The sequence below is a fragment of the Leguminivora glycinivorella genome, chromosome 9 (genome assembly GCF_023078275.1).
Source record: "Leguminivora glycinivorella isolate SPB_JAAS2020 chromosome 9, LegGlyc_1.1, whole genome shotgun sequence".
In the NCBI taxonomy this organism is placed as follows: domain Eukaryota; kingdom Metazoa; phylum Arthropoda; class Insecta; order Lepidoptera; family Tortricidae; genus Leguminivora; species Leguminivora glycinivorella.
Window position 1 is genome coordinate 11,388,566 of NC_062979.1, and position 20,724 is coordinate 11,409,289.

A 20,724-nucleotide genomic window follows, 5' to 3' on the forward strand; every position below is an offset into this window, starting at 1 on the left:
TGTTCAAAACGTGACCTATCTGAGCGGATGCATAATGAGTGTGTTTATAAATATTATAAAAATAATGAAAACTCTAAGCAACAGGTGTGACGAGGTATTTACAAACCTATAAAAAGTACTACAGAGCCTCTGTTTGTTAAGATAACAATGAGTGCAAACACTGATGCCCTGATCCTGTATAGGTACATTTCATAATACTTAGTTTCTATGTCCTAACAGAGGGAGAACTAAATGTTATTGACAATGTAAGAGCGTTTTGACAGAGTGGTATAAGGTGTAGTTTTCACTGACTTAGCTACCAAAAACATGAAATGTTATTGTGTTGTGTGCGCTTGTGTTGTGATAAAGTAGGTAGGTATAAACTCCCCCCCGAGGGTGCCCACCTTGCCGTGGTGGGAGGGCTTAGTAACCGTGGACTGGTCACCCACGGCGAAGCTAAGAGGTACCCAGGGCCGGCTTGTTGCTGGGCGAGCTGGCCCGAGGAGGATGCTCCAAATGGGCTTGTAAAGCCCACTTGAGACGCATTTGGGAGGACTGCCGTGGGAGGGAAGATCCGGCAGTATGGGATGCCGCTCTGTGCCCTCCCTCGGTAGCCGAGGTGGGATCGCAGGGGGAGAGGCGTGATGGTATAGCGGTGCGCCACTCTCCCTACCCCCTGCGACCTTGGCGGGGCCGCTCCGCTGTAGCGGCATTGGTGGGGCCGCAAGCCGCAAGGGAAGAGGAGTGCCGGTATTGCGGTGCGCCGTTCTCCCTATCCTTTGCGGCCGACTTGGTTAGCGGTGGAACCAAAGACCATGTCCACCGCCGGGCGCCAGAAGAGTTCCGGCGCCCATGCGATGGATCGGGAGTCCCATCACCCGCTAAACGAGGTTCCGAGCTGGAAGGCCCTCCCGTGTTCCGAGGGCCTTCAGCGCAGTAAGCTGCCTAAGCAGCCATCGAGAAGGGCCCGCAAGGGCAACGCTGACGGGGTATCGGAGGCCTACAACCGAGTGCCCGAAACCCCGTCCAAACAGCGAGCGGCGGAACGCCCCAGGGGGTTTAGTCCGTGCGAGTCGGACATACCCACTGGCTTCTCCCGGGCCAGTGGGATCCATAATGGATTCCCCCTGGGTCATCAAAAAAAAAAGGTAGGTATAAACTACGAACATTGCAAATGTAAAGTACAATTATTAGGAATCGGTCGGTCGGGTCGGTCACATCTACACAGGCACACAATAAAGACAAAAAAAAATTAAGATATCTTTATTTTATAGTCGCATATCAAATACCTTAAAGCTAAAACCTATGTGATGCCTCCGATACGTGTGCAATTTGGTATACTTATCCAAAGTTTTGACGTTGAATCAAAAAGGTGGCAGGGTCGTTCAATACAGTGCACCATAAAAAATGATAGAAATTCCATTAAAAATATTCGCTTCAGCATTTTCCAGGAAAGTTGGCAGTCATTTATTATCTGATACTTTTTATGCTTTATTATACCTAGATATATAGCAAAGTTCTCAAGTTTTTCTCGACGTGGAAACTTTCTATTTTTATTCTTAAGACTACCGAAGCTCTCTTGATCCTAATTGGAGAAAAAACTTAACTATCAAGTTTCACAATCATTAATTTCCAAAGACTTATTATCTCAAAAGGCTCTTACATGGCATGCAAACAAGAAACTCAGATAGGCATAACTATTTTAAAGTTTTATCAGATGTTTACTAAGGAACATCGATGGTGGATTCCTATATGATACTGATTTGAACTAGGCAACTTGAAAGGACAGGACCCACTGTAAAGAGCTTCCATTTCGCTTCCGCTTTGAATACGCTCGCATTCAGCGCGCATTCCGCTCTGCTAACGCTACGCTATCAAAACGCCCTATGTTTGGCCGAGGCTTTAATTTGTCACATCCGTGCATATTTTCATTTACTCATTCCATTCGTGATTCAGCTCTCGAGAATTGGCCTGTACCAGTGTACCTACTTAATTGATCACGGAACCGATAGGTGAAGTTGAAGACTTTCAATGGAATTTTCCAAACCTCTATGGCATTGATTTTAATAGCCTTCCCATTTGGTCAATGGCATAGGTACGAGTAGCACCTATCGATTAAAGTTTAATAATTCAGGGTTCACGGCAGCGAGGTCCGCCTTCAGTGGTCTTTGTTGAGTGACAATAGGTTATACTTTTCTCTATCAGTGATACCTCGTACGCTCAACATGTTGTCCTCCACAAAGGTTCCGCATAGGGTGTGCAAACCGGTTAACCGGTTAACCGAAAAACCGGTTAACCGAGACTTTTTGGCCTCTGTTAAAAACCGGTTTTTATTGTCTCTAACCGGTTAATAACCGAAACTGTATTTATTTCTCAAAATTTAGAAAATTAGGCATTAAAAGGTTCAAAAATACGTAATTATTTAATGTTTTGTAATAATAAAGATTTATTCATTCCTTTTCATTAACAACATTATCTGTAATGATTTTATTTTAAAAATTAGTCCCGAGTCTACTCAATTATACATTTTATACAATACAGTAGAGTCCGGTTAGTATATTACGACTCCGCATAGACCTAACGTCCAACCTCTTACAACGACATAAGCACAGGTATTTATTTGGTTTTCGTATGTGATAGTATGAAAGTATACATCCGTTTATTACGACTCCGATTTTAACGACCAGCCGCTTTTTACGACACATTTAGACAGAACAGAATCCGTCCGTCAAGTCCGGTTGCAACGACGAGCGACAACGTTTTTAGTTTTACTAGTAAATTGAGGAAACAAAGCTACTTCCACCCAAGCACGGCCCCCTGTCTTGCCTACAGCAAGTAGCAAGATTACATTGTGGCCACGTAACTTTTTGGAGTATTGCTTTTAAAATTTTAACAATTTGTTCGCCTCGGGTCTAACTAATCTTATAAGCTAAATAGAACCCAATTTGTATTTTTCGATTGCGTATAAACTAGCTTTACTTACAAATGATGAGCAAGCACGCATACTAAAAAGGACTTTTCTAACTAAACAAGTCACAATAAAATAAGGTATATAATGATAATAATACCCTGTAAATAAGCCTATTGATTGAAATGTTTTAGTAATAGAGATGTAGATATTACTTTGAATTAAAAGAAATGAAATTCGTTTTGTACGACATCCGGTTAGTACGACGTAATATCAGCGGTCCCTTGAGCGTCGTTGTAACCGGAGTCTACTGTATATTTCAAACTATATTTTTTAAAAGAAAGGTAAAATGGAGATCTTGGTTTTCTTACATCAATTGCTTGTATTACTAGGGGCTCTGGGAGGTGTAGACCTTCGCGACATGCCTAGAAAACGCAACTGACGAATCACATTCACACCACACAAGCCTTTTTTAGCAATTTCCGCATTTACCAAATTTCCAAAAACTGGATAAAAATGATCTTCATCGTGCAAGTAATACCTGCTACGCTATCATCAACATCAGAATTCTTAAAGGTAATGGTAATTATTGCGTAGTACGGCTATTTACTAAAAATCTTCAAAACCGGTTAATAACCGGTTAACCGGTTTTGAAGGAAAAGTCTCGGTTATTAACCGGTTTTTTAAGTTAACCGGTTTTTGCATACCCTAGTTCCGCAGTAGCCTTGTAAAAGTTTAAAGGCATTGCCATTGCCAATGACACTTGTTATTCGTGTGGATATGGAAACTTTGAGCATTTAATTTATTGTTCTATCGAACGATTACTGGTGTCCTTCATGGTGTTTTATTCAAACTATTAACCTTCGATCAATTTAAACCCCTAATGCGTTTATTTGTGTCTGTTATATTTGTATAGCTCTTGAATTGAAACCGTTTACAAAGCAACTTGAACTTGGGATTCTTTTCTGGTGGATTGCTAGCTTGCTGCTAGAGATGTAGCCTAGATTAGACCGTCAAAGCCAAACTACTTAAATTTAGAACAGAACCACACTATTTAGTAACAATAAGTCTACGCCCTAAAACAACTTTAATAATTCGCTTAAGTATATCAAAAGCGGCAAAATGACTACCAAAACAACAATGGCCAACAATTTTATTAATCATGTTTTACGCGCATGCATCTAGTTGTCAGCCTAATGGAATGTCCTGGACTCTAAACGCCTGACGAGTAGTGGATGGTAGTTACACTGGTCATATTCATATTAAAGCTCGGTATGCGATGGTAATGTGGGGCAAGTTGATTGTGCTGTACGCTTCCCGTTCAATGATAGTGAGTCGCGACGCGGTTAGATCTGCGCGAATCAATTTGATGAACTGCGAGCTGGTGTACAATGAAGTGAGGTCAACTAGACGCCATAATTGAAGCGAGTTACTGTACTAGGTTAAAAAGGTATGAAGCAAGTCTACTACTAGTCTGCAAAATTTATACCTGAAATTGCCCAAATTGGGAAAATTCCCGTTTTGTGGTTTTCATTACCAGACATGCAATCTCACAGAGAGCCAAACATGCAATTACAATAACCGAAACTGATGATTCCAGAATCAGCCCAATTGGTACTGACTTTAATAGTTCGTCATTATCCTTAAAATGAGCACGTAGGTGAGACTTGCAATATTTAGGTAAATAAAAAGTGTAGTTTTCAATTTGTAACTTAATAACAGAAGTATTATTGAAGTCCGTTTAATACCGTGACAGTTGCAATGGCGCGATCATACTTCTTTACAACAGACAGAATATGGCTAAACCTAATGTAAAGAATAAAATAACACTTTCTTTACATACCTCAATCAAAAGAAATTGCGAAACATGTTATATGGGTAATAGAATCAGGTCAAATGCTCACCTATTGTATTAAATCGACATTGACATGGTATGTTTATGACCAATTTAAAAATATTAATTGGTAGTCGGAGGCTCGAAAGGGTTTGACAAATACATTAAACTAGGGAAAACTAATGCCAAAAACAATAATTCTATTTACCATTAATGTTAATAGCATATTTCTCCCCATATTGGTGATGTAACATAGAATAATAACATAATAATATGCAGCCTCCTAATTAATAAAATTCCATAGATTCCAGATAGCATAGCAAAGCATAAATAGGAATCAATACTCATCCACTTGCCTGGGTTCCAGACGTTTGAACTATTTTAATTATGTATTACAAGAAAAAACAATATACCCACAACTTTATTAATTCATTTAAAAAAAAAGCAATGTCATTTCTTTAACTCAGAGGGTAAACTCCAATTAAATTTCTCATTTTTTTTTAATTAAACATAATCACACATACATCAAATCGTCTTAATGTCTAAAATTTCCCTTACAAACTAAACTATCAAATAAAATCTCCCAAATCCGATCCCTGCGGAAGAGTACCCATAATTCTGGCCACATTTCCCCGCTGGATGGCAATGCCAATCTTCTGTTCAATTTCACATTAGTTTTATGTACCACTATGCAAAAGGTTTCGCATTATCTTAATTCATTTAAGAATAAGAAGAGTCAATTAAACCAGGGACCGGCCCGCTATCCCTTATACGGGGTTTTGTATGGGTATTTCGTTAGGCTTAACTTACCCTACCCTTTTGACGCGATACCCTTTCATTTTGCTTTTAAAGCCCTAACGAAAGCGCTTACCTAAAATAGCCCAATACCCTTTCAAAACCCTTATCATCGGCTCAGCCTAACGCCATAATGGTAAGCCTTATATTGGGTTTTATTTGCTTTCCCTTATAGCATATCGTGCGAGTTTAAATCCTGTACCTCGCTCATAAAGCACACATTACTCCGAACGAAATAACATACGATCGTTACCTACGGCGGCACTGTGTGTGATATTTGCGCGTTTCTGTTTGATGGAAACGGCTATAGATAAAATAAGGTTCAATTTTCAATACCAAATACTTATAGTTATGAATGTTATGATAGGCTCCTGCTTTGCTCAGGTGTAACACAGGCAAACGCTGCTTTTTAGGGTTCCGTAGTCAACTAGGAACCCTTATAGTTTTGCCATGTATGTCTGTCCGTCCGTCCGTCCGCCCGCGGATAATCTCAGTAACCGTTAGCACTAGAAAGCTGAAATTTGGTCCCAATATGACATGTATATCAATCACGCCAACAGAGTGCAAAAATAAAATATGGAAAAAAATGTTTTATTAGGCTCCTAAAGGAAAAAAAAGTGGGTCCCCCCCCCCTCTAACTTTTGAACCATAAGTTTAAAAAACATGAAAAAAATCACAAAAGTAGAACTTTGTAAAGACTTTCTAGGAAAATTGTTTTGAACTTGATAGGTTCAGTAGTTTTTGAGAAAAATATGGAAACTTCGGAACCCTACACTGAGCGTGGCCCGACACGCTCTTGGCCGGTTTTTTTTATCGGACTTGTCTTGATGAGTACCCGAAGTCTAGCTGATGCTGAACCCTGGCTGCACCTAGGGGAACTCGGGTTTAGTGTAATACAGGCAAACGCGGTTTTCGTCACCGGACTTGTCTTGATGAGTACTCGAGTGAGCAGTACCCGAAGTCCAGCTGATGCTGAACCCTGGCTGTACCTAGGGGAACTCGGGTTTAGTGTAACACAGGCAAACGCTGGTTTCGTCATCGGACTTGTCTTGATGAGTATCGAGTGAGCAGTACCCGAAGTCCAGCTGATGCTGAACCTTGGCTGCACCTAGGGGAACTCGGGTTTAGTGAAACACAGGCAAACGCTGTTTTCGTCATCGGACTTGTCTTGATGAGTACTCGAGTGAGCAGTACCCGAAGTCCAGCTGATGCTGAACCCTGGCTGCATCTAGGTGAACTCGGGTTTAGTGTAACACAGGCAAACGCTGTTTTCGTCATCGGACTTGTCTTGATGAGTACTCGAGTGAGCATTACCCGAAGTCCAGCTTCCAGCTGATGCTGAACCCTGGCTGCATCTAGGGGAACTCGGGTTTAGTGTAATACAGGCAAACGCTGTTTTCGTCATCGGACTTGTGTTGATGAGTACTCGAGTGAGCAGTACCCAAAGTCCAGCTGATGCAGAACCCTGGCTTCACCTATTGGAACTCGGGTTTAGTGTAACACAGGCAAACGCTGTTTTCGTCATCGGACTTGTCTTGATGAGTACTCGAGTGAGCAGTACCCGAAATCCAGCTGATGCTGAACCCTGGCTGCACCTATGGGAACTCGGGTTTAGTGTAACACAGGCAAACGCGGTTTTCGTCATCGGACTTGTCTTGATGAGTACTTGAGTGAGCAGTACCCGAAGTCCAGTTGATGCTGAACCCTGGCTGCACCTAGGGGAACTCGGGTTTAGTGTAACACAGGCAAACGCTGTGTTCGTCATCGGACTTGTCTTGATGAGTACTCGAGTGAGCAGTACCCGAAGTCCAGCTGATGCTGAACCCTGGCTGCACCTAGGGGAACTCGGGTTTAGTGTAATACAGGCAAACGCGGTTTTCGTCATCGGACTTGTCTTGATGAGTACTCGAGTGAGCAGTACCCGAAGTCCAGCTGATGCTGAACCCTGGCTGTACCTAGGGGAACTCGGGTTTAGTGTAACACAGGCAAACGCTGGTTTCGTCATCGGACTTGTCTTGATGAGTACTCGAGTGAGCAGTACCCGAAGTCCAGCTGATGCTGAACCTTGGCTGCACCTAGGGGAACTCGGGTTTAGTGAAACACAGGCAAACGCTGTTTTCGTCATCGGACTTGTCTTGATGAGTACTCGAGTGAGCAGTACCCGAAGTCCAGCTGATGCTGAACCCTGGCTGCATCTAGGGGAACTCGGGTTTAGTGTAACACAGGCAAACGCTGTTTTCGTCATCGGACTTGTCTTGATGAGTACTCGAGTGAACATTACCCGAAGTCCAGCTTCCAGCTGATGCTGAACCCTGGCTGCATCTAGGGGAACTCGGGTTTAGTGTAATACAGGCAAACGCTGTTTTCGTCATCGGACTTGTGTTGATGAGTACTCGAGTGAGCAGTACCCAAAGCCCAGCTGATGCAGAACCCTGGCTGCACCTATGGGAACTCGGGTTTAGTGTAACACAGGCAAACGCGGTTTTCGTCATCGGACTTGTCTTGATGAGTACTTGAGTGAGCAGTACCCGAAGTCCAGTTGATGCTGAACCCTGGCTGCACCTAGGGGAACTCGGGTTTAGTGTAACACAGGCAAACGCTGTGTTCGTCATCGGACTTGTCTTGATGAGTACTCGAGTGAGCAGTACCCGAAGTCCAGCTGATGCTGAACCCTGGCTGCACCTAGGGGAATTCGGGTTTAGTGTAACACAGGCAAACGCTGTTTTCGTCATCGGACTTGTTTTGATGAGTACTCGAGTGAGCAGTACCCTAAGTCCAGCACAGGCAAACGCGATTTTCGTCATCGGACTTGTCTTGATGAGTACTCGAGTGAGCAGTACCCGAAGTCCAGTTGATGCTGAACCCTGGCTGCACCTAGGGGAACTCGGGTTTAGTGTAACACAGGCAAACGCTGTGTTCGTCATCGGACTTGTCTTGATGAGTACTCGAGTGAGCAGTACCCGAATTCCAGCTGATGCTGAACCCTGGCTGCACCTAGGGGAATTCGGGTTTAGTGTAACACAGGCAAACGCTGTTTTCATCATCGGACTTGTCTTGATGAGTACTCGAGTGAACAGTACCCGAAGTCCAGCTGATGCTGAACCCTGGCTGCATCTAGGGGAACTCGGGTTTAGTGTAACCCAGGCAAACGCTGTTTCCGTCAAAGGACTTGTCTTGACGAGGACTTGGGTGCGCAGTAGCCAAGACAGCGCTGTAGCTGAGCCCTGGCGGTATCTAGGGCAACTCTGGTTTCGGTGCATTATAATATAGAAATATTTCTTGCAATGTCAAGTTAGGCATAAAAACATAATATTAACTGAACAAAAATCCTACCAGAAGTGAATATTAACATCAAGTAGTTAGAACAAATTTATTAATTTGCCATACATGAAACACTTTATTTATGTCTAAAAAAATACTTATGTATATCCATTTGAATATCAAAATTAAGTACAGTCGATGTCACTAATAGTAACACAGGGAATAAAGAGAATACTGGAGTTCCAAGCGTCCATAGACTGCGTTAACTACTTACTATCAGACGGGCTGTATGTCTGATTGCCACCAGAAAAGTATTTCTGTTTCAAACGATCTTTATAGAATTCACAACAATCAACAGAAATAGTTTGACAGATTCTATGGTACTACTCAACTCAACCAAGTACCAGTCATAAAGACGAGTCTAAGATATTTCACACGAAACATGCTATGAACAGAAAACAGCGTTTATTTATATTGCACCAAACCTGAGTTCCCCTACGTACCACCAGTAGGCCTAGCACATTATGGCCGCGGGAGTATGTCGCCGCGAGATAGATGACACGTCTTTGTCTAATTGTATTAATGACATAAGGACAGGTAGTCTATCTCGCGGCGACATACTCCCGCGGCCATCATGTGCTAGGCCTGCAGGTCTCAGCTACAGCGCTGGCTTGGGTACTGCGCACCCAAGTCCTCATTAAGGCAGGGCCTATAACGAAAACCGGGTTTGTCTATGTTGCACCAAACCTATGTTCCCCTAGGTACAGCAAGAGTTCAACATCAGCTTTACAAGTACTCATCAAGACAAGTCCGATGACGAAAACAGCGTTTGCCTATGTTGCACGAAACCCGAGTTCCCCTAGGAATAGACAGGGTTCAGCATCAGCTCTACCTTGGTTACTGTTCACTCAAGTACTCATCAAGACAAGTCCGATGACAAAGCAGCGTTTGCATATGTTGCACGAAACCCGAGTTCCCTTTGGAATAGCCAGGGTTCAGCATCAGCTCTCTACCTTGGTTACTGCTCACTCAAGTACTCATCAAGACAAATCCGATGACGAAAACAGCGTTTGCCTATGTTGCACGAAACCCGAGTTCCCCTAGGAATAGCCAGGGTTCAGCATCAGCTCTACCCTGGTTACTGCTCACTCAAGTACTCATCAAGACAAGTCCGATGACGAAAACAGCGTTTGCGTATGTTGCACAAAACCTGAGTTCCCCTAGGAATAGTCAGGGTTCAGCATCAGCTCTACCTTGGTTACTGCTCACACAAGTACTCATCAAGACAAGTCTGATGACGAAAACAGTGCTTGCCTATGTTACTCCAAACCCGCGTTCCCCTGAGAAAAGCCAGGGTTCAGCATCAGCTTTACCTTGGTTACTGCTCACTCAAGTACTCATCAAGACAAGTCCGATGACGAAAACAGCGTTTGCGTATGTTGCACAAAACCTGAGTTCCCCTAGGAATAGTCAGGGTTCAGCATCAGCTCTACCTTGGTTACTGCTCACACAAGTACTCATCAAGACAAGTCTGATGACGAAAACAGTGCTTGCCTATGTTACTCCAAACCCGCGTTCCCCTGAGAAAAGCCAGGGTTCAGCATCAGCTCTACCTTGGTTACTGCTCACTCAAGTACTCATCAATACAAGTCCGATGACGAAAACAGCGTTTGCCTATGTTGCACAAAACCCGAGTTCCCCTAGGAATAGCCAGGGTTCAGCATCGGCTCTACCCTGGTTACTGCTCACTCAAGTACTCATCAAGACAAGTCCGATGACGAAAACAGCGTTTGCGTATGTTGCACGAAACCCAAGTTCCCCTAGGAATAGCCAGGGTTCAGCATCAGCTCTACCTTGGTTACTGCTCACTCAAGTACTCATCAAGACAAGTCCGATGACGAAAACAGCGTTTGCGTATGTTGCACAAAACCCGAGTTCCCCTAGGAATAGTCAGGGTTCAGCATCAGCTCTACCTTGGTTACTGCTCACACAAGTACTCATCAAGACAAGTCTGATGACGAAAACAGTGCTTGCCTATGTTACTCCAAACCCGCGTTCCCCTGGGAAAAGCCAGGGTTCAGCATCAGCTCTACCTTGGTTACTGCTCACACAAGTACTCATCAATACAAGTCCGATGACGAAAACAGCGTTTGCCTATGTTGCACGATACCCGAGATCCCTTAGGAATAGCCAGGGTTCAGCATCAGCTCTACCTTGGTTACTGCTCACACAAGTACTCATCAATACAAGTCCGATGACGAAAACAGCGTTTGCCTATGTTGCACAAAACCCGAGTTCCCCTAGGAATAGCCAGGGTTCAGCATCAGCTCTACCTTGGTTACTGCTCACTCAAGTACTCATCAAGACAAGTCCGATGACGAAAACAGCGTTTGACTATGTTGCACGAAACCCGAGTTCCCTTAGGAATAGCCAGGGTTCAGCATCAGCTCTATATTGGTTACTGCTCACTCAAGTACTCATCAATACAAGTCCGATGACGAAAACAGCGTTTGCCTATGTTGCACAAAACCCGAGTTCCCCTAGGAATAGCCAGGGTTCAGCATCAGCTCTACCTTGGTTACTGCTCACACAAGTACTCATCAAGACAAGTCCGATGAGGAAAACAGCGCTTGCCTATGTTACTCCAAACCCGCGTTCCCTTGGGAAGAGCCAGGGTTCAGCATCAGCTCTACCTTGGTTACTGCTCACTCAAGTTCTCATCAATACAAGTCTGATGACGAAAACAGCGTTTGCCTATGTTGCACAAAACCCGAGTTCCCTTAGGAATAGCCAGGGTTCAGCATCAGCTCTACCTTCGTTACTGCTCACACAAGTACTCATCAAGACAAGTCCGATGACGAAAACAGCGCTTGCCTATGTTACTCCAAACCCGCGTTCCCCTGGGAAAAGCCAGGGTTCAGCATCAGCTCTACCTTGGTTACTGCTCACTCAAGTACTCATCAATACAAGTCCGATGACGAAAACAGCGTTTGCCTATGTTGCACGAAACCCGAGTTCGCCTAGGAATAGCCAGGGTTCAGCATCAGCTCTACCTTGGTTACTGCTCACTCAAGTACTCATCAAGACAAGTCCGATGACGAAAACGGCTTGTTTTTATGTTGGCAATTAACGTTTTCAACGTGTAATGTTAATGGTTAATTGTATTGATTTTCGGCCAACACTTTATATTTACATGCATACATACTTATTTACATAATTATATTCATACATACATACCTACATACATTCATATATACCTACATACATTCAAACGTACGAACATACATACTGATCTATGGGCGACGATGATCGTTTACCATCGGGCGATCCATCAGTCCCTTTGTCTCCCAGTTCATTAAAAATAATTTCTAGCCGTGTTTTACTTTTATCCAACGAAAACATGTTTCGTTGCAAAATTAAAAATGGGGCGCATAGTGCGGAGTGGCAACAGCGCATTTTCCTTCCTGTTCTTACAATAGCTTAGATTCATAATCCTGTCTCTTTCACGCAAGGCTCGACTACGCTTTAACAAAAGGGAAAGCCTTATAAAGGCTTGCAAGCCGTATCGGATAGCGGTAAGCCAATGCACAGGGCTAGCTTTATTGTTTTGCTAAGTTTTTTGTAAGGGCTAGTCAAATGAATGGGCTTGCAGTTCGAAAGGGAGAGTCTCTCGATTGGGTCGTCCTTACGTTAGGGATTCCCAATGAAAGACTTGTAGCGCGGAAGGGGTTGTCCGGTCCCTGAATTAAACTAATGATGTATGGGTATGACAGTAGAGCAGGCTAATGTAATGAGTTCCTGTATTAGTAATTAACAAATTGGATGTATCCTGAGACCAACAGCCATCCAACAACATGATAATTCAACATTCGCGTGATAACCAGAATCAACCACTGTGGCATCCTACTTCTCATGCAAATTGGACTTGAAATATCATGGATCGGACATGTCAGTGTAAAAAAATATCTATAGAAACATCAATTATGACACTGAAATATCCAATATGTAAAGCTAATATGCTTGATTTATTTTAATATTATTATAAAAGTTTGGATGGGACCAATAGGAGTTTTATATGAAAATTATTTTATTATTTATTTATTTATGGGAAAATGCCTGGACTGCCAATTTACTGGACTTAATATCATAATATGCATAAGGCATTATCAATTGTGATTATTTTGCTAATAAATTTGTCAAACACTGACTTATGCTTAATATTTATTGGGGTTTTGAGGTTTTGCACATACTCTGCTTTAATGTCAAAAACGACCCAGCCATTTGATTATCACTATCCCTTTAAAGTACTTTAGACTTCATATAAATGTACAATCAACCAATTGGAACCCTAGGCCACTCTAGAACCATGTCAAAATGACAAGCATTAAGGGATTTCTTACAATTTGATTTATAACGTCACTATGACATAGTCCTACAGTGGCCTAGGGTTCCAATTGGTTGACTGTACATTCCTTACACAACTAATATAACTGAATGCAAGCCCTATTGATTATGCAAATCGCAAATCTGGCATGATACATCTACTATCAGGTATTGGAATATTATGTGTGTTAATCATTGTGCTCCCATATAAGGCCAAGGATTATGGTGATAGATCTTTGATGTATAATGCAGCATCTGTTGCCTTGTGTATTGCATACAAACTGCAACATTAATAAATGCATTTGTGGAAAGATATCAGTGGGATAAAATAAATAATAAATAAAAGACAATAATAATACCTAGCAAATTTTATATTTTAAATTTAATTTATGAGCAGTATCTATCCCCACACAGTTTAGCGGCAGCAAATAGATTTGACTATGCAATAAATTACCTACTAGTATAAAATAAATAAATAAATATTGGGGACACCTTACACAGATCAACTTAGCCCCAAACTAAGCAAAGCTTGTACTACGGGTGCTAAGCGACGATATACATACTTAAATAGATAAATACATACTTATATACGTAGAAAACATCCATGACTCAGGAACAAATATCAGTGCTCATCACACAAATAAATGCCCTTACCGGGATTCGAACCCAGGACCGCGGCTCAGCAGGCAGGGTCACTACCGACTGAGCCAGACCAGTCGTCGTATATTATAACTTAACCTTTTACCACCCAGGGACCTATAAAAAGGTCTCTTGTTCTGTTGGAATTTGAATCTTAGTTTTGAGCTGTGTGTGTCTTAGTTGTGTGGGCATGTTCTAATGTCTGGGCAGCTAGAGGATAGGAATGGGAGGAGCGCAGGGTACCAAAGCTGTACAGGTCTGAAGTCAATGGAGGAATATTATATTATCCAATACCAAACACCCAAGCAGAGGGTAATAAGATTAAAAGAAGACGATAGTATAAGAGATTATATTTAAAAGCAAACTTCATGAAATTCATGGATTTTATGCAAGGATTATCAAGACACAAGGTAAAAAAATAATAGCTGCAAAATAAGTATCATAACCTCGTAATTTTAATTTTATGATATACCTACCTTTGTCATCTTTTGTTTGTATGAACCATCATCATAACAATGCAAACATAATTCATCATCATGAGAGACCAGTCTTATTATATCACTCAAATAAACTGCTGGCTGTTCTAGTCGTAACGGTTTTGTATTATTATTCGAATTCTACCAAGGCTACAGGGCTACATAAGACCAAAACAAACAGCTAACAAAGAAATAACCTCAAATTATCTATTTTTAGCCACAACAGCAATGAAGGGCTCATGTAAATTTTGTTATTGACAAAATAAATCTGCTCACCCTTGAGTACGTCCTCAGCCGATTGATTCTTGGGTTTGATGGTATATTCTGTAGGGACGCCTTAGACATTGTCGATTTATTTCACAGTCTGCTCACGAACGGAACAAAAAATAGAATCTTACACACCACACTGTTGGCACTGAACGCTGTTTAACTACATCAAAACTCGACCAAGTTCAAGTGGATTTCAAACGAAACAATTTTAATTTTGACAACCCCGAAGTAATTATCACGACCCCATAATTCACACACTAATTAAGGATAAAATAGGATTTGAATTAATTGTATTTAATTTGTCTAAATAAACCTATGTTATTAATAACGTTATAAATGTGAAAAAGAAAACGAAAACACTATAATAACGAGTAGAACTTATGACAGATGAGCTCTGTCTGTCGCGTTTTGTTCGCAGTAAAAATGTCAACGTTCAACGTATTGAAATCGGCTACTTCATGCGCCGTTCGACACACGACTGTCAGACGCTCGCGCTATTGCCACGCACGTTCAGTTCCGCGCCAAAGTTTTGTTTACATTATAATAACATATTATTATGTTTGTTTGAATATATTAATAATTAATCAGGTTTGAAAAAACTAATGGAATTGTATCAATATTTTTCATAAACAACATCATGCTTACGTACATTTATTATGTAGGTAGGAACTATACTATAGGCAGTATAGGCGATCAAGCTTAGTGTTGTTATAAGACTAGTCTTGAAGACTTTTAAACCTTAAAGACTTGCAAACCCTAAAGGTTCACGCTTTAAAGACTCAAGCGTTAAAGGTTTTAGCTCAGAAACGGTTCAGAACCTTAACGACTCAAGCTTTTTATGAGCTCTTAAGAGCTCAAGCCCCCTAAACCTCGAAGGCCTGTGTCAAGCTTTAAGAGCTCAAACAACGAGCTTTATAGGCAGATAGTATTTATTTTTAAGCCTTAATTTGACGGTGTCGGTTTGGTAGATTTTAGGGTTCCGTACACAATGGGTAAAAACGTAAGTCTATTACTAAGACTCAGATATCCGTCCGCCCGGTCACGTCACCACGCTGTATCTCATGTATCTCAGGATACTAAAAAGTACGGAGCTCTCAGTGGGCGAGTCCGACTCGCACTTGGCCTGTTTTTTTTACTTCTGTTGACCTTAGGATCTAGTTTATTAAAAGCTCTTAAGACTTAAATGCTACAAACCTTATTGACTTAAACCTTTAAAGCTTAGGAGTCTTTAAAGCTTGAGGACTAAAGACTCGAGGATTTTGTGCTCGTTAGCAGCAACGCAAACTTATAAGGTTGAGGCTTATATGGTCGAGGCTTTAAGACTCAGAAGTCGCGACTCGAGTTTTGTAGTTTACGCCTCAAAGCTTAAATTCACAACAAAGCAAATTTTTGTCACTGAAAAAAGGTGGCTTTGAAAATTGTAGCGGCGAAAGTTAATCGTGCCGTAAATAATTTGAATTTTGCGTCTTTGTTCAGTGACAAGATTGCTTGACCATCTATGTTATATACCTATGCCTACAATTTCTCTGTTTTGCCCGAAAGTTGACCGGTAGAGAATGCCGTATAGCATTAAATCCGCCTTGTGTACAGTTGTATTTTCTTTGTGCAATAACAAAAAATAAAACCGCCTTCAAAAATAAGCGCGTTACAAAACACGGAGAAACTAAAAAGCAAAAAATAATAAACCTTTGAATTCAGATTTCTTATCGTATTGCAATAATCTAAACATCCAAATTATAAACAAATCAATTATTTTTGTAGTCGGTACCAGACCTGTTCGTCGCCTTGCTATTGCCTGTTTGCCCCGCCCAACCATACACAGGCTGGTACCGACTCCAAAAATAATTGATTTGTTTATAATTTGGATGTTTAGATTATTGCAATACGATAAGAAATCTGAATTCAAAGGTTTATTATTTTTTGCTTTTTAGTTTCTCCGTGTTTTGTAACGCGCTTATTTTTGAAGGCGGTTTTATTTTTTGTTAAAAAGTTAATTTATTTGTTGATTTTTAGTGGTTCCTAGTGATATTATATGTATCAGTCCGAATATATGTACAGTAGTGAAAGAATTATCCTTTAACTCCTAACCATTGAGGAGTTGACCTTCCATCATCAGTTCAGCCACATAAAATTACTACCGTCAGGCGTAAATACTGGTGTACCTTTGAAAAATACACTAAAAACATTACATGTGCCTATAACATTTGAAGAGTTCCCTCGATTTCTCCAAGATCCCATCATCAGACCCTGACTTGGTGCCAATGGGACCATCTCGGGGTTATACCCGTTCGATCAAAAAAAAAATTTTGAAAATCGGTCCACGATTCTCGGAGATATCGAGTAACATACATACAAAAAAAAAAAAACATTCAGTCGAATTGAGAACCTCCTCCTTTTTTGAAGTCGGTTAATAAAGATTAAATAAATAAAAAAAAATAAAAAAAAAACATTCAGTCGAATTGAGAACCTCCTCCTTTTTTGAAGTCGGTTAATAAATATATCCTTAACCATATGGTGGATATTAATATCTATTAGGTTAAGGTACCAGTAACATCATTGTAAATCTTGAGAGTTGCACATATAATATTGCATTGTTTTGTATTAATGAACACCGGTTAAAGTCAACCCAAGGTAAGTCCGCAACGCGAGCGTCGTTAAAAAGCATTGAGGTATATGTACTACGTAGTTACATATACCTCAATGTTAAAAAGCGACTGTCATGATTGCATTAAGGTTCATGTAAACATGTAATTCGTGAAAAAAAACCGCAACAGGTTTGATAAAATTTACAGCTAGGTAATTTTTTTGGAGATGACAAAACGTCCAACGTTATATCCGAATGAGCTTTTTATGAATTATAACCTTTTTAATTTGGGCGATACAATTACAGTTGGGTTTTTAAACGGGTTGGTCCCCATTTCTCATAAAGTCGATTTCCGCGTGCTTACTGCACAAACGAAACAATACCCTTCGTTTAACAAATTAATGCCGAAAGCGAAAAAAACATTTCAGAAACTTCGTACTATGTACCGACCTCTGTGAAACGACCGTGCTGGCAGCCTGGTAATGTAGATTTTCACATTTTCACAGAGTGCTGCAAGAGTTCTGTCAGTTCTGTCATGTTAATGAGCGACGAACATGCGACGAATGTTTTATTTTGCACATATTATATTGTAAATAATAAAATTAATTATGTGTAAATAACTAGTTGTTTGTAAATAAGTAGGTATCGTGTTCTTTTTCCGTGTGTGTATATATGTGTGTATGGTGTATGTAAACTATACAGCTGAAGTTTTTACCTAATGGTTTATCAGCCGTCGGCGGCCCGATCATCTAAAGTAAGTTTGCCTTAAATTATGTTCATACTTCATACTTCATACTTATTTATTCATAAAGCCAATTTACATGTCAACATTATAATATAAACTTAAAATTAGAAACAAAACTTACAGTTCCATGTACCTAGTTTAAATAAAGTTAGTTAATTAAGTACAACATATATTCATTAAGTTATTAATTAGATTTTTTTTAGATTTTTTACATGCCACATTAAACAGACACTGACTTTGTAAGCACCAGGAATTCCTCGTAGGTGTAGAGCGGGTGTTCTTTTTATAAATTATAATTTGAAATCTCGTTTCATTGGGGGTTATTACAGATCTCCCACCAGTGTCACATGTAATACTTTGATAATTATTCCATGTATGGAAGACCTAAATAAAGATAGGTGGTAGCCTAAACTAAGTTTTCCATATTTTTAAATAAAAGGAAAAATCAAAAATGGAAAGATTCACACCTCCGGCAGGACTCGAACCTGCCTTACCGGGGCCAGAGGCCAGGGGTCGCAGGTTCGAGTCCTGCCGGAGGTGTGAATTTTTCCATTTTTCCTTCAATTTAAAAATATGTAATATCGCTCGCAGACGTTTCTGCATGATAAAAAATAAAACTAAGTACCTAAGTTTTCCACCTCAAAATCCCCTAAATAGGGATAATGAGTTGAGCGATTGAAAATTCATTTAGGACTCTATTTAATATTTGGCAAATTTTACCAACACGAATAAAGATACCTACTATATTTTAAGCAAAGGTTTATCTAACTACGTGTACCTTCGTCATTTTGCAAACCATCATGATATTTTTGAGAAGCCGCATTTTAGAAATTGTTTAGATTGCCATGAGCAAATTCTGTGGGCCTAGTGAAAAAGGGTATAACTCAAATTGACTCGGTGATAAAGGGCACAAGTCCCATCTCGGACTTGTGACCTTTTTCACCGAGTCAATTTGAGTTATACCCTTTTTCACTAGGCCCACAGAATTATACCTACTCTCTTTAATCATATTTTAATTTAGTATATAGTTACTGAAACTGCTCTCTACACAGAATTTTGCGTATGTATTAGAGTCCCTTTAATCCATACTAATATTATAAACGAGAAAGTGTGTGTTTCTGTTTGTTTGTCCGCGTTTGACGGCAAAACGGAGCGACGAATTATCGTGATTTTTTAAGTGGAGATAGTTGAAGGGATGGAGAGTGACATAGGCTACTTTTTGTCTCTTTCTAACGCGAGCGAAGCCGCGGGCAAAAGCTAGTAAATAATGAAAAGGAAGGGTCACTAGCTCCTACTCTACTAATACTGTATGTAAGTAGAGAGTAGACATAGAGAAGAGCTTGTAGACGATCTTCCCTTCTAGACAGGCTTCCTAAATCGACCTTAAGTACACCAATACATACGTAAAAGCACAAGCAAATACCTACGTCTGGATGTAGAATTGCTCCTTGGCCTTGAACCAATTAAAGCAGGATCCAGGTACTACATTTTGGGTTCTTTTACCTGATTTGCCATGTCGGAGTGTGCAAATTTTTATAAATACTTGTACAATCAACCAATTGGAACCCTAGGCCACTCTACAACCATGTAAAAATGACAAGCAGTAAGAGATTTCTTACAATCTGATTTATAACGTCACTATGACATAGTTCTATATACATATTACAATAACATCAGGGACAATATAACAGTTGCCAAAAAATAAAATAAACAAAAACCTATTGTCTTTATATCAAGTCATTAGAATTCATGTTATGTTCTGATGGTATAAAGGTACTTACGAGGTTCGATATAAAATTCCTACAGAATAGGGTTTAATCTTTTTAGCTCGTTATTATTATTACAGTGCAAGAACATAAACGCCTAAAGCTTTTCTTACTATCAATTTTCACAGTTATTCACAGTTAGAACACAATGACACAACTCTAGCGTAGGCGTTCCAAAAATTTCATCACAGTTTGCGTCAAATGCGGAAGTAGATGGCCAAAAAGATTTTGATTTTTAAAATTGGAACTCACCAGCGAACTCTCCGTAGGGTTGACACGGATGCGGGGCTCGTCGTCTTCATCCTCGACGGCCTCGGCGCCGGCAGTCTGGCCCATCGTGTGCGTTAGGGCCGGCTGCGCGGCCGCCCGCGCGTCGCTCGCGCGTCCACTGCCGCACCGCGGGCCGAATGCACAGCCCTAGAGTTGGAGGGTGTCGATATTGGGGTTGGACACGTGCGGCTCGACATTGGTGAGTCGATTGTTGGTTACGGATAGATATAGCTGTTGCCCACGGTTTCGCTCGCATTAAATTTGAATATTGCGGAATGTTGGTCTATATTTTATCCTAATGCCGAAACTGAACTTTTAAGTACCTTTAGTACCGTTTCGTAAATAAAAATTGGTAATCAGCTTCGAAACGAATAAAAACCCATTTCGTAACTGGCTTCAAATTGGGACTTTCCCATTACCGATTTGTAACCACGTTTGGTAACCGGCTTCGAAACGGTAAAAAGAATCCCGTGTTGTAACTGGTTACAAAATCAGACTAAATCATTACCGATTCGTAGCCATAGTTGGTAACCAGCTTCATTTAATAATAATAATTCATTTATTTCACAAGTAACAAGACTCATACAATTTGTTAGTATACAATAATTAATCTTATCTCTAGATGTGTTAGGTAAATACAAGAAAAAAACTAAACTAAACATGGTATATGCTGCAGGAAATGTGCATCTCACAGCAGTGCCTCAAGTATGGACAGTCATATCTGTCCGCAATTGAGCGCAGGATGGTGTTGGGGCTGGCCCGCACTCGGTGCACCAGGGATGCGCATCGCTTGCGCATGGTTGCATGAAAGCAA

The 20,724-nt window shown here is 40.7% G+C and overlaps 1 protein-coding gene across 1 annotated transcript in view; it reads right to left on the bottom strand.

Moving 5' to 3' along the window:
- LOC125229842 (monocarboxylate transporter 3-like) overlaps positions 1-20,068 on the bottom strand; it is a 69,894-nt gene extending 49,826 nt beyond the window's left edge. The window contains 1 exon segment of the mRNA XM_048134783.1: positions 19,893-20,068. Coding sequence (XP_047990740.1) covers positions 19,893-19,976 — 84 coding nt within the window. The 5' untranslated portion in view covers positions 19,977-20,068.
- Between the last annotated feature and the right edge of the window lie 656 nt (positions 20,069-20,724).